At 35.9% G+C, this 14,745-nt stretch overlaps 2 protein-coding genes and 1 pseudogene across 2 annotated transcripts; 2 read left to right on the top strand and 1 right to left on the bottom strand.

Annotated features, from left to right (window-relative positions):
• Nucleotides 1-1,908: 1,908 nt before the first annotated feature.
• Nucleotides 1,909-2,318, bottom strand: LOC130713227 (uncharacterized). Its single transcript, XM_057563014.1, has 2 exons — nt 2,132-2,318; nt 1,909-2,030 (listed from the first exon to the last, which is right to left on the bottom strand). Exons 1-2 carry the CDS (start codon nt 2,316-2,318, stop codon nt 1,909-1,911), a joined length of 309 nt encoding a protein of 102 aa, XP_057418997.1.
• A 3,554-nt stretch (nt 2,319-5,872) lies between these two features.
• Nucleotides 5,873-10,702, top strand: LOC130715055 (uncharacterized). The gene is made up of 9 exons (XM_057565048.1): nt 5,873-6,105; nt 6,528-6,613; nt 6,761-6,846; nt 7,014-7,081; nt 7,984-8,056; nt 9,257-9,366; nt 9,446-9,550; nt 10,001-10,100; nt 10,328-10,702. The coding sequence occupies exons 3-9, from the start codon at nt 6,763-6,765 to the stop codon at nt 10,502-10,504; spliced, it is 717 nt and encodes a 238-aa protein (XP_057421031.1). The 5' UTR covers nt 5,873-6,105; nt 6,528-6,613; nt 6,761-6,762; the 3' UTR covers nt 10,505-10,702.
• Nucleotides 10,703-11,084: 382 nt separating this feature from the next.
• Nucleotides 11,085-13,225, top strand: LOC130713226 (serpin-ZX-like; annotated as a pseudogene).
• Nucleotides 13,226-14,745: the final 1,520 nt, after the last annotated feature.

Below are 14,745 nucleotides of genomic sequence, written 5' to 3'. Positions count from 1 at the left end.
GATGTTGACCCATCGTGCATGCGGTGTAAGGAAGAGGATGAATCTATCGAGCATGTTTTCCTTCGTTGCCCAGTGGCCAAAGCTTACAGGTTTGCATCTGATTTGGGACTGAGAATTAATGGTGCTCTTCCCTTCCATGAGTTCATAGCTGAGGTGCTTCTGTTACATGATGATCATGTCACTTCTTTCTCACAGGAACTAATTTATTCCTTGTGGAAATCAAGGAACAAGCTGATGTTCGAGGGCACGACGGACGCTTGGGACTCAATCTTGGATCGTGCCCGTGCTCTTCGTGCGCCTCCAGCCATGGGGATAGCTCCAGTAGCCATGCGTTCTCGCGGGACGGCTTCATGGGTACGACCTGCACCTGGGCTCATCAAGGTGAACACCGATGCAGCGCTTGGGAGGGACAAACTTGCAAGTTTTGGTATGGTCGCGAGGCACAAAGATGGCCTCATCATGGCCGCAACTTCTTTTTCTCCAGTCGTGGCACTGTCAGCTACAATTGCAGAGGCTTTGTCTTTGAGATGGGCGATGACTTTGGCAACACAACTTGGTTTTAGGCGCGTCCAATTCGAGGTGGATTCATTGCAACGTCACCAAGCATGGCGACAGCGTGAGGGAGACTCTTATTTGACTATGATTATTCAGGATTGTTTTAAACTTTGTGGTTTCTTTGATCATGTTGATCTTTCTTTTACTCGTAGGGAGGGAAATGTTTGTGCTCATTTCATGGCCAACCATGCATTCTCTCTTAACGATGTTGTTTGGGTCGAAGAGGGGCCTCCGGGTCTCCTTCCTCTACTTCACGATGACTTATTGGCTTCTATGCCCACTTTTTAATATTATTTCAATTCATGTTCAAAAAAAAAAGTTCGATTTTTAATGGACAATGTGTATGGATAGTATTAATTGGAAGATGTATATCCACTTAATGTGATCTTAAAGTTTTGATAGAATTAGTCTCATGGTTGTCGGTTATGAGATATTTTGTTGGCAAAAAAAATGATAATAATTGTGTGTCTTCAAGAAATAATCCGAGACTGAGATGGTCAATATTAGTAGAGAAAAATGTAATGTGATTTACATTGAATCTTTGTTTGTTCACAAACTAACATTTATTTAGATGTGTCAACATCTAAATCTAAATGCAAGTAAACTTTTTTAGAAGCAAGAAAATATAGCGTTTTAACATAATTCCATAGTTAGAAATGCATAGTAAAGATATACTACTACAATGGAGCCAATATACAATATACAATTAGAAAGAAACACAAAAACAAATGAAATGTAAATAAACTTTTGGAGCATAGTCCTCCTAACTTTGGTCCTAAGTCCTAACAAGTGTAGTTACATTGTGATTTTTTACCTAATCTTAAGTCCCAGTTTCCTAAATGATCCAAGAGACATCTAAACCCTCCTCACACTTCTTTACTTATAGGCTAAGCCCCTACTAACGAACTCTCCAAGTACCTATATATCAGTATGACCACAAAAGGATCTTGCTAACCAGTCTTGAGGAAGAATTGAAGATCTTAGACAATGATTACAGCCTGTTACTATCTGCACATGCATCCCACATAGTGACAGAATCAAACACTTCTATTACTCAGAATACATAAGCCTGTGATAAGGGGAAAAAGGCTTGGATGGGATGCTCATTTAGATAAGTGACATTACAGAGCAAAGTAAGCTATCAAAATCCACTAATGCAAACAATAAAAAGATTTAAGAGTAGGAAAATTGATTCTGCTAAACACAATGAAATCTCAACAGCTGTAATTTGTATATACTTTTTTATTCAAATCAACTGCATGCAATATTATATAATTGTCACAGACAAAACAAAAAAGAAAACAAAAGGGCCATAGAAATAAGAAAAACCCTATACATAAGGCAGCTAGCTAGCTATACAGGAGGTATGTTAGAGAAAGAGAAGCCTTGGTATCCTTTGTAAGCATAATATGCAATCCGTGTATAATAGAAACCCGGTATGAACAACATCATTCCCAGTATGGCAAAGAACAGACCTATCCATCATTCAAATAAACAAAAAACAGAACAATTAAATCCTCTGGTTTATTAAGTATATAGTTGCTAATATGGTATCTATTATTTGGAAAGTAATTACCGTGAGCATTGTCGTCGCCGACGTGGTTGTAGGCCATGAGAGAACCGATAATGATGCCAAGGATTCTGAAGAAGAGAAGAGCAACAGCGAGAGCGATCTCCTTGATGGGTGCATTGTCACTCGCCGTGTACGATGACTCCACCATGATGTCCTCATCTCTGATCGAGAATGCGTGATCTACGTACATCTTTAATGATTAATTCCCTTGGATTTCGTTGTGTCTTCTCCAGATTGATCAGTTCAAGATCTATCCAGATTCAGCTGAAGATTTCGATGAATCAGTGATGAAATCAATGTAAGAACTGAGTCACGTGTGTGTGTGTCGATTTGGTTACTTGTTTTGTTTTCATGTCCCATGTACGCTCCAAAATAAAAACTTGCGATTGGATGGATTCTAGAGGGGAGAAATACTACTTGAATATTTAATTGAAGTAGGTGTAACATCTTGATTTTTTTTTTATTTTGATAAAAATATATATGAGATTTTTTAAAGTAAAAATATATATGAGATTGAATTCATAAGTATTTGCGTTTTCTTGATACATCGGAAGATAGTATTTGCGTTTTCTATATCACAAAAAAACAAAAACCTTCCTAGAAAAAAAAAATCTATCAAATAAAAAAAAAACATATCTTATCACTTATTTATCTTTTTTTCTTTTATTTCACTTTTGGTATAATATAGGTAACGTGTCAATAGATTATTATTCTCAGTATAATGTTTCTTTTTTTTGATAAGCCAAATTGTATTGATAGTGAAGTACAAGGGGTACTTCAACCCAATACATAGAGACAAGATGTAACAAAGCCAAAAATAAAACCAACACCAACTAGAACTCAACAAACCAGAAGCCAGTGAGCCTACAAACCCAACACCAAAGAACAAGAGCCTTCCACGACAATCCTTAAACCGACATCACACATTGCAAAGGATTCTCAGTATAATGTGTGTCTTATTATACACTCTTTGATAAATCCTTGTGTGATTTCATGTCAAAACTACATTATTTCATTTTGTTAAAACATTCTAAGTGTGTCAAAACTCAAAACTATATATTTTACTCTTTTTTTCTATATTTTCCCCCAAGCAAATCAATTTTTTTAGCATAATTAGGTAGCGACACCGGACAAAAGTCGCTAATCTCTTGTTCCAAGTACTCACATCAATCGATAAATAATTGATCGTGAAATATCCATCATTCTCGTACCGCGATAGTCGAACCTTCAACCCCATGATTAACAATAACGATACATGCATGTACCACAAAACAATGCATATACCTTTGACACCTTTTTTCACTCTATCTCTCTTCTGGTCAGATTACATATCACATTTATCACTTTATTTCTCTTCTTGTTCTTCCCGAAATTAGGATTGTTGCTTTTTCGGTACTAGCAGCGGAGCTTTACCGTGACCGGTCTGAGAATGTGGTGATGCTGGTCTTGAGTGTAGAGAGAGTACATGTAGAGAACACTCATACGCTTAATTAAGTCAATGAATGAGCAAAAAAAACCATGAATCTTAGAAGAACTCAAGAAATACTAAAAGTAAATAATCTGTTACGTAAATGAACGATAAAACTTGTATTTATAGACTCGACGTCCATGTTTGGAGTCTCTATAAGTGTAAGAGAAGTCCTTAAATGGAGCTTCCGAGCGCATTCTTGACTTGGTGTCGTCGTGCCCTAGATGTTTCTCTCGGCCCTTCGTGAGGCCGCTCGGGCACTCTACCAATTAGATCGGAGTAACTCATTCCTAAACCAAGTCACGCTGGTCACCCTTGTGGGTCAAGTGCAACGTAATCGGGGCTTATGGCTTAAAAGGCGACTGGAACACTTCACTCGTTATCTCTCTAATAATCTACTTTCATTAAATATACATCGATCTCTATTGCATAGTTAATGGAGCAGGTGACCCAAGCAAATAATCCAAAAAAATAAAAATCAATTTTCCGCTCATTTTCTTCCTATTATATTGCCTTGGCAACCAAACATAACATAATGTTACGTTTTCCAAATTACCCACTTTCACAACGCTTGATAGGGCTGAGCAAGAAAACCATATCGACCTGGGCCCGAACAACCCGAGGCCTATTTTGGTCTCACGGGTCGGCTTCTACGGGTTTGCGGGTTTAACGGTGAGTGACTTCAGTTAGACACGGATTGAAACGGGCGGGTGCAGGTTTGATAAAAAAATTCTGCCGGGACCCGCACCCGACTGTAAAAGTAAGTAAAACAATGCTAAAACCACCTAATAGTAGCCCTCTTTACTTAGCTGTTCAGTACCTCAGTCACTCACGTGACTCATGACAGAGCCTATTGCAAGCTAGCTGTCAAAAAGTCTCTCATCAAATCCAGAAGCTTCATTGCTTCAAAGCCTTCAACCTCTCTCCTTGTCCCTTTCCCATTCAATCAACAAGAACACACAATTCCTTTCCCTTGCAAGACCCTTCCTTTACAGCTCTCTCATCTTTCTTTGCAAGTCCCACACCAACCAAGCATAGGAATGCTTTGTGAAATAGGCCTCCAGCGGAGAAATTCAATTATATATCTCGACAAGTTAACTTTGGCGTTTTCAAGCTGCAGTAAAAGGGGCTTACTGGTGAACCAAGGAAAGGCTGGAAATATATATGAATCTTTTGTTGTATTTTTTCCATGCTTCAGTGATTGGAGCAACTTGATCTTTCTCTGTAATTTTTTGTTAAACTTCTGTGTATTTTTCTTCATGTATTCTTCGCATTCTCTATGTTTTTAGGTTATTTTTTCTTTGATCTTGCCATCTTCTATATTGGTTTTCCTTCTTAATTTTCTCTTTTTTTTTTTTTTTTCTTTCTGAGCTCAAACCGCCCCAACCCACCGAAGCCACCCGCTAACCCGTTTTACCCAAATCGACAGACTCGTAATCATACCATGGGCGGAATCGGTGGTGAATATGCTTGATTGAAGCCCGTTCAAACCCGGTATATTTCACCCGAACCCGACCCATGACCAGTCTAACGCTTGACACTCGTAACTCGTCTCTCCTCCGCAGGGTCTTGCCTCTCGGTGGGACTACCTCTGCTCTTTCGATCGTTACCACACTCTGCCGTCCACCGCGCAGACCTCGCCGTCCTCCGCGCACAGGACTGTCGACCCGTGGTATGTATTTGGATCTTTTCTCCTGATATGTTCGTTCCTGCTCTGGCTCTTTTCGTGTATCGCCATTCCCTATTTTCACTTCTCTTAGAATGTCAAAACTCGTTGATTGTTGGGATGTTGTTGAAAAATCTAGATTAGCACTGGAAGATTGAAGAATTACTGATTAACTAGTTCGTAGATTTTGTTCTTATTATTTCAGTTAAGTTTGAAGATCAACTAGTGAAGTTAGTGTATTGTGGAGGATAATTCTACTACTTTCGAAATTCGATGTGTACCTTGTAAATGTGCTTGACATGTTTTCATGATTAATTGCTTAATTGTTTGACCTGATGGTTGTGTTAAATCTGAAGTCAAGTATTAGGTTGGCAATTTCATTAATCAGATGCCATTATTCATCACTTATAATGCTGTTATAATCTGTATGATTTTTACTGGATAAATCTTACTGATAACATATGCAAGGGCGGACCCACATAGGAGTGAGAGGGTTCAGTTGAACCCCCTGAATTTTTTTTTCTACATACCTCCTTGTATTACTTTTTTTTTAACCCCTTGAAAAAATTAATTTGCACCCAAGACCCCACATACATACACCTCTCTCTCTCTCTCACATTTCACGCCCCTCACCACTCTTTCTCTCGCACTCTCAGAATTTCACGCCCCTCACATCTCATTAGGTCTAGCCGTCAAGCGTGTGGGAGCAGTCCACCACCCCGCCACGCCACGCCATCACCGCTGCGCGCCCGCGCGCCTCTCAATCTCTGTATCTCACGAGCCAGCGTTGGGACTTGGGAATCTGCACGACTGCACAGACTAGTCAAGTCTCAAGGAGTCAAGGTTTCTTTCTTTCTTATTTAATGAATGTGAATATGTGATGGTTTAATTGAGTTTGGTTTTGAATTTTGATGTTTTGTAGAGAAATGGGTTTACACTTTGCAGATGTGTTTTTGTGCAATGTTAGTTTTAATGGTTTAGAAATTAGATTGATAGAAATAGAATTATAGAATGATAGTGTTCAGAGGCATAAAATGAAGTGAGGGATTTAGATTTTAGAGGCATAAATTGATAGTGGCGAGCAACTTTTGGGTAAGAAAGTGAGGGAGGGCGAGGGGTTCCAGAGAGATTTCTGGTGTTCGGATTGATATTATCACGGAGGAAACCAATGAAAAATCTGATCATGGAACTCCTGGTTGGCATATGATATTGATAACATATGATATTGATATTTTCTTTTCCTGTTTAATATGTTTGGTTTGAAGGGGAACATTGATGCAGCTGGAGTTGATGCAGTGTGACTAGGAGCTCACGAGTTCAAGTAATGAAATTAGTCTCTTGCAAATACAAGGTAAGACTGCCTAAAATTGACCCATAGTGGGGATTTACTTTGATCCTGCCATGGAGGGAGCTTTTTAGCACCGGGTTATTAAGTTTTGTTTCTTTGCCTTGTTATGTTTGATTAATGAATTATTCATGAAATTGCTAAACAATGCAGGAATGGGTATCAGTAAAACAGAAGTAAATTTGAAGAGGTTGCTTGCGGCTGCTCCTCAGCAGCAAAACCAGGCAAAACTTGTACATGTAAGTCTAAGGATAAGTCTTGACTATTTATTTTGGAGTGATCAGGGTTATATGTTGATCTTTGTTAACTTATAATATTTTTCTGATTTTATTGACTTGTATGATTTATTTAGTTTTTTTTTTTTAACTCTGGAAAAGAAAGGCTTAATCTTTTGTTGATTATGCAGTATGTTGCTACGTTGCGTGAACAGTTGGAACAATTGGCTGAAGAGAAGACACCAGAAGGCTTACCAAGGTATTGTATGTCTCTTTATTTGCAATTTGACACACAGATATCAAGGAGTTATAAGCGAGGCTCCATAACTCATTGTTGTTTATAAATCACAACCCAGTAATGTGCTAATTTTAGAACTTGCAAATGTTACCCTTAATTTTATATACCTTAAATAGCAGAGGACTAGTCTTCATAGGGTTTGAGTGGAGCCATGGCCACCTCCATTATTTAGGAAATTTCGTAGAATAGAAATACTTAAAAGAAAAACGGACATACTTTACCCCAAACATTATCACAACAAAATGGCCGTCCCAATTTTCCCCCTCAAGATCTGCTACTATTAGTTAGGGTGAGGTTTTCTTTCTCAATGTTAGAAGTTAATACTTGGTAAATTCTTAGGTATAAGATGGAAACAAGAAAAGAGAGAATTTTGAATAATCATGCTGTTGTAATATAAAACACAAAACTAACGCTCTTACTTATAATAATATTCTTGGTCAAGAAAGTATAGAGCATTAAGTATAAGCCCAGCTCAAAATCATTCCTAACATAACAAATCTCCTAGTATTCTATCACAGCAATGGTCCTAAATCCTTATATTCAGACAATACTTACAGGCCCAGCTTACTGGAAGAATGGACTTATTTTAGTATTACACTGAGTTTCCCTGAAATTATGACTCACATTGTACATAAGATGGGATCTTGGACTTGTAGAAAGTATTATTTTTCTTTAAAGTAATCTGACTTGATACTTGATACTATATGCTTCTTCTATCCCTTGGTCATTGATAATTCATGACCTTCTTCTCTTTTGTAACTTATTAATTAAAGCTGTTATATTCCTGTTTCCTTTGATATGTTTCTCAACTGAATATCTGTGCATTCATTTGTTTGTGTATAAATCCAAATTCATTCATGCAGGATTTCAAAGGCTATTTTGAATGATTATTCAGAGAAGATTGAAGCCATTGCTTGCAAGTTGGTTAACAGTGAGGTATGTATTTATTAACTATTTTATCTTGGGGAGATATTGAAATGTAAAAGGATCTTTATACCATGTAGGGTACAATTATGTATGGCAAACTGTTGTATGTTTTATAGGAACCCAAAGAAATACCCATTTTCGTCATTAAATAACTTTACTAATATTTATTTCACAGCATAACTTTGCAAATCTTATTATAGCTTGCTCCAAGTTGATAATTGCTTCTTAAGTGGGAAGCAAATTATATAGCCAGATATATATGTATATATATATGTGTATGTATCTATATATATATATATATATATATATATATTCATAAGCCATCAAAGTTGTTCCAAGTCAAGGTTATTGGTACTTGTTTTATGTTTGATACAATATATGAAATTTATAAAATTAAAAATTGTACAAATTGATTTACAGAGGGAGGGTGTGCGTGTTTAAGCAGGTGGATAGGGGTAAGGTGGAAATCTTATGGTGAAAAACAATTTACACTTGCTTGGTATTCACCCTAAAACAAAAAATGATGGAAATATAAATATAATTATTTTGATATGACACAGGAGAAAAGAATAAAACAACACCAGCAGAGGTGACTGGTGTGACAAAGCAGCTAGATTAATTAGATAGAATAATGCTGTTAAAACTGTTAGGTGGTTTGACAGTTTAAAGGGAATGTAGCAGGAGCTTTTACCTTAAATTGGGGGGAAAGGGAATAATAGAGGGATTCTGAATTGTTAGTATTGCAGAGCCGGAATAAATGGGGAACCCATTGTTGAAGGGAAAATCCTTTAAAGTGTTTTTCTCTCTTTTTTATATTGAGATTAAACCTTTGCAGATTCTCTCGCTTGTCATTGTTAGCTCTCTTGCTTATGGGTTTGTAATACATTCTCACTTTGGATCATAACTTAAATTCAAAATTATTTTAATTTCATCCTTTTTTTTTTCACCTTCTCAACCAAACAAACATGGAGGATTTATTACGTGATGGGGAATATCATAATACATTCCCTATCTTATGTGAAAAGTTATGAGTTATAAACTACATCAACATTTAATGGCTTGAATTATTGTTACTTGGTTGGAATGGCACCATAAGGTAGAAAAATTGTTCGCTTTTTTTGTTTTTCCTTTTCATATATTCCATTATAGTTTTGGCTAAATAGGCGCACTTTTTGATTGTCATTTAACCACTTGAATGCTCTAACACAGCCTGACATACAAGTACCTGAGGAATCAGAAAGAAATCTTGTTAAAGAAAACCCTTCTGACATTGAGTTAAAAAGGCAGATTTCCCTGTCTGGATTGAGAAGAAGGCCTGTGTAAGCTATAGTTAGCCTTCCTTATTTTGAATGTATTTTGTGGGCTGCTTTAGTGTTACTTATCTGATTCACTGGACAGACCTGCTTCAAGTACTGAAGATAGAGCACATGAGCCTGCTGAGACTGATCACCTATCACCCGTTAAGCTGGATACTGCTGCACATGCCCACATTGACAAGCACAGGTACTGTTTACTTGAATTGTTATTTGAAGTTTTTATAATGGTGACTCAGTACTACTGTAGTGAAGAGTCCATAACCTACAAACCTTAGGTTCCTATGTCAATTTGCTAGAACAACAAAGTATATTTTTTTAAAGGGCAAGCATGGATGTTGTATGGTATTAATCAGGATAATTGTTGGTAACTTTACCAATTGAAACATGTTACTGAATATGGTATGCTGGAAGTTTATTTTGATCATCATTGACTCATCTACAGGTTGTTTCTGAAACACTAGTATTTGGATACCAATACACAATTTTTATTAAATTATGTCTGCAAATGTATTCGATCATTAATTGTATTAGTTAGATCATTTGTGTGTGCTCTCTCAATGCTTTGTTATTGTGCACATCACTTGTTCTTTCATTGTTCTCTCAGTTTTATATTTTTCCTCAATCTTTTAATCTATAGAAAGCTTCAAGAGGATTTGACTGATGAGATGGTGGTGTTGGCAAAACAACTCAAAGAGAGCAGTCTCATGATGAGCCAGTCTGTACAAAATACTGAAAAGGTCTGAGTCTCATTTTAATTCAGTCTTCCTTGTTGAACTACTAGAAGGTTGTATGAGATGATAGTTATGCGGGTGGGATAGGAGGACTACACCGGCATTGTGTCGGTGGTATAGTGGTGGTGATTCATTTGTCAGAATTTTGTGTTTCATGATAATTATCTCGCATTTAATTGGGAGTTTGAACGATGAGGTGTTAACCTGATGAATTGATAATGGCTGGCTTGCAGATTCTTGATTCTACGGAGAAGGCCATCGAGCATAGCTTGGCAAGCACAGGTCGTGCCAATGTGCGAGCAACGGCAATATACTCAGAGAGTTCCAAGACTTCTTGCTTAACTTGGCTTGTGATGTTTGTGATGACTTGTGTATTTGTCATGGTTATTCTGCTAATCCGTGTCACATAGAGTGCAGTTCACATTTCCGGGGGTACAAAATTACTTAGGTTTCTTTTTTTAATTTATTTCAAGGAACTTTCCAATAGGATCCTCTTATATATGGCTATTGCACAATTCAACAACTTAATGGCCTATTGTTTAAAACATACTTAACCCAAATGTGAATTATGAAAACTTAATGGCATATTACTGACAAATAAGTGTCTCAATTCTTTCATAATTTTAAGTAAATATGACACTTTTTATATGTTAAATTTTATTTTATCTCATCTCTTCAAGTGTGATTACTCAATTAGTCCATAACATAATCCATACACTCTAGAGTAAAAAAGGGTTTCTCATAATTTGAATTTATGAATTAAATCGTGAATGTGATATGTCAAAATATTTTTCAACTAATTGACTTTTAGGATTAGATCGTACAAGTTAAAAATCTTAATTTTTTTGGTGTAACAAAAAGAAATCTATTCTTCTTTTAAATTATTTTCAGGTAATAAAAAACATTAACATCCACTTATTTTCTCTCTCTTTTTTTTTATACATCGGAAAAGATTTTCTCTTATTTTATAACTTACATAGTTATTTTTTAAATAATTTTTTTTTTAAAATGTTTGTTACAATAAACAAATTTTAATTTTAATTCATTTATAAATATGAATATTTACCTTTTATTTAAGTTTGGATTTTAATTTGATATCACAAAAGTAAAATATTAAGAAGATTTGGAAGTTGGTTACGCTAAGATTTGTTTCGCGCCTCATCTCTGCCCTACTAATTGTTTATTGTTTAGGATTTTGAATCATTGAATTGAAGTAAATGGACCTCAGAAAATCAATGAGGTGCCAAACAGATGTTGCCCTCACCATCACAAAGCATTTATTCTCAAAACAAGAATATCAGGACAAGAACCTCATGTTTTCACCTTTGTCCCTCCATGCTGTTCTTAGCATCATGGCCGCTGGTTCCGCAGGCAGCACACTCGATGAGCTTCTTTCCTTCCTCCGATCTGACTCCATCGACCATCTCACCACCTTCTTCTCTCATCTTGTCTCCGCTGCTGCTCCTTCTTCACATCTCCTGTCTTTTGTTAATGGAATGTGGGTTGATAAATCGGTTTCGCTTTCCCATTCTTTTAAACAACTTCTGGCCACTCATTACAAGGCATCTCTGTCTTCAGTTGATTTTCAAACCAAGGTACTATACCCTTAATTTTCAGGAACTTCTTAACTTTTTTTTTAACTTCTATTAAAATGTTAATGAAAAAAAATATTAAGTTTGATTTTGGTGTGGATTTAAAGGGTGGTCAAGTGTGCCATGAGGTGAATTCATGGGTTGAAAGAGAAACCAAGGGCCTTATCACAGAGCTTTTTCCTCCCAAAGCAGTAGATAAGTTAACCAGGCTTGTCTATGCAAATGCACTCTCCTTCAAGGGTGTGTGGAAATACAAGTTTGATACTTCACGTACATTCGATTATGATTTTCACCTCCTTAATGGTATACCTCAATCAAGGTTCCCTTCATGAGCAGTGAGAAGGAGACGCAGTATATTAGAACTTTTGATGGTTTTAAAGTCCTCCGTCTTTCGTATAATCAAGGTAGGGATAAAAAGCGCCGATTCTCTATGTGCATTTTTCTTCCCAATGCAAAAGATGGACTGCCAGCTTTAGTTGAAAAGTTGGCTTCAGAATCTGGTTTCTTGAAAGGCAAGCTTCCTCGCAGAAAAGTGCGAGTATGTAGGTTCAACATTCCAAAATTCAAGATTTCTCTTACACTTGAAGCTTCTAATTTGCTGAAAGAGCTTGGAGTGGTTTGGCCTTTCTCTCAATGGGATGCAGATTTTACAAAAATGGTGGAATCTCCTTCGAAACGAGTATACGTTAAAAGCATGTTTCACAAAGCTTCCATTGAGGTAGATGAACAAGGCACTAAAGCTACAGCAGCGTCCGATTCACGATTTGAGGAAACACTTTGTTTTCCAACTGGTATAGATTTTGTAGCAGACCACCCTTTCCTCTTCTTGATCCGAGAAGATTTGAGTGGAACAATCCTTTTTGTTGGGCAGGTGCTCAATCCTCTTGATGGAGCAGCCCCGCCGGAGAAGAAGGTTAGCAATTTCAATATCTGATTGAATTTTATGATTAGGATTGTTCTTGTTGTCCTATTAATGCCAACCATAATATGGGGAAAAGTTACAATTCTTTTTACTTGGGATGTGCATTATATAATAGACCAGGTCCTTCATTGGCATAGTATCTGTTACTTGAATTTTCAGCGATTCAGGCTTATGATGTGTGGAGTACTGGAGTTTTTGAATCAATAGCACACAATCAAGTTTAAAGTTTCCTCTAAAAGAATTCAATAATATGTCTTACATTACATAGTACCTTCTTTAAGTGAGAATGAAAATAAAGACAGTTGCCATTAAATTTTAGTCATCTACACCTAGTGTGATGTTGCATTGTTGTATCGTCAAAGTATACTGCAAGTATAATTTCATTTTGTTATGTTTTAAGCATTTGAGTTACTCTTATACATGAAATGTTTTAGGAGGATTTGAGAAAATACTGTTTCATTTCTGAGGAGGAGCTTGAGTACTGCCTTTTTGAGGAGGAGGAAGAATCTGGTGATTTTGGACGGGAGGCGAGTGGGGAGGAGGAACATGAAGGTAACCACGGCGATGATGATTTGCTTGAGGTTCCACCAAAGAGGAAGAGGTCAAGAAAGGATTAGTAGCTCCATTAAATTGTTTCATGCTGTCATGTATTATTATGTTGCAACATTATTAGGTTTACTAATTTTGTCTTGTTGGTGCATACTGCATAGTCAATATTAGTGGATTAAAACCTGTGATAAACAAATATCTTATGCATTATTACTATTTCTGATGCCCTTAAATTGTTGGTAGATTTCTTCTGGTTATATAAATGGTTTTTTTATAATAATCTGGCTCATTTATTGTAATTACATGTTGATTGGGTTATATGCTAGATTCTGTCTAGCAACAGAGTTAACTAAATGTTGGGGAACAATTATTAAGTTGAAAGGTCAATCTAGTGGATGATGAATGTTTTTCAACTAGTATGGATTCTGGATCTTTACTTCTAAGTGCTGATTCATTCTTTTCCATTATCAAAACTTGAACCTCAGGTCAAGAAGAAAATTTAACCGTTCAATTCAACAAGAATGAACTAAAAAATTAAGTTCATATTTTCTGTCAAACCTGATTTGATAGACCATTCGTTTCATACAATATCAATATCTGAGTCTCTCCATGTCCTGGAAAATATAGGGTGAAGAATTTAATATTTTAAAAGGAATAGAATGAGCCAAGTTTATACAGCAAGTGCGAAATCGAAAGAGGAAAATGATAGTAAGATTTTACAACTGTATTTATATATATAGTTCTATGGTCTAATGTAAAAGAAGCACCAATAATCCTAAAGTAAAATCGACTATAAGAACAATGGATTCTCAGCTAATAAATAGAGCATAGTTTCAGCTGGATCATTCTGTACCATGTGTGTAAAAAGAATTTTGAAATGTGTAATTCATGTATACGATATAGGGTGAATGAATCCATATCTCATATTTCAATGGAAGTTTTTCTTGAAAAGTATTCCAAATGGAAGTTAATAATAAGAATGACAGATTATTTACAGTTAATAAGCTGTCTTTGTTGCTAAGATTAATAATTAATGGCTGATTGCAGATGATTTTAATTTTATCTAGAAGAGTGATGCATGGATAATATAATTGACAAAATGAATCAAGCTACCGTAAGATATGATGTAATGCAACTCACATACGTGAACATTTTTACTTCATTTTGCTAATTATCAATTCCATTCATTTTCTGTGAACTTGCTATCATGCACCAGAACTTAGCAGTCAGCATCATGCCATCTCAATTTTTTTCCACACCCTATTTTTTAATCACATCTTACATATTAAAATAATAGGTAATTTTTTAAGTCCTGTGGTGTTTCTGCATTTTCAATTTTCCATCATCAGGTTATCTAATTGATAATGATACTTATAATAATAATGATTAATTGATAAATGGAACAGTCACCACCAAAAGAAAATTTTCTTTAACATAATAGTATTTAAATGTTGGATTTACCTCTTTGAAATTTCCAATTACTATTGTTAATTACTTCCTTACTCGTTTTTTTCTGGTTTACTTTCCCTTTGGCTTAGCCATTAACCTTTTGTAATTATTGTTAAATTCTCCAATTTAATGTTTGAGG

Source organism: Lotus japonicus, chromosome 4, assembly GCF_012489685.1.
Source record: "Lotus japonicus ecotype B-129 chromosome 4, LjGifu_v1.2".
NCBI classification, from domain to species: Eukaryota; Viridiplantae; Streptophyta; class Magnoliopsida; order Fabales; family Fabaceae; genus Lotus; species Lotus japonicus.
This window is presented reverse-complemented; position numbering and strand designations above follow the sequence as displayed.

What these genes read in the sequence shown, in the direction of transcription:
- LOC130713227 (XM_057563014.1), bottom strand. Translation starts at nt 2,318, where the DNA reads ATGTACGTAGATCACGCATTCTCGATCAGAGATGAGGACATCATGGTG. An exon ending in CGGCGACGACAATGCTCACG is followed by an intron (nt 2,031 to 2,131) that starts GTAATTACTTTC and finishes AATGATGGATAG; the next exon opens with GTCTGTTCTTTGCCATACTG.
- LOC130715055 (XM_057565048.1), top strand. Translation starts at nt 6,763, where the DNA reads ATGGGTATCAGTAAAACAGAAGTAAATTTGAAGAGGTTGCTTGCGGCT. An exon ending in ACCAGGCAAAACTTGTACAT is followed by an intron (nt 6,847 to 7,013) that starts GTAAGTCTAAGG and finishes TTGATTATGCAG; the next exon opens with TATGTTGCTACGTTGCGTGA. An exon ending in GCAAGTTGGTTAACAGTGAG is followed by an intron (nt 8,057 to 9,256) that starts GTATGTATTTAT and finishes GCTCTAACACAG; the next exon opens with CCTGACATACAAGTACCTGA.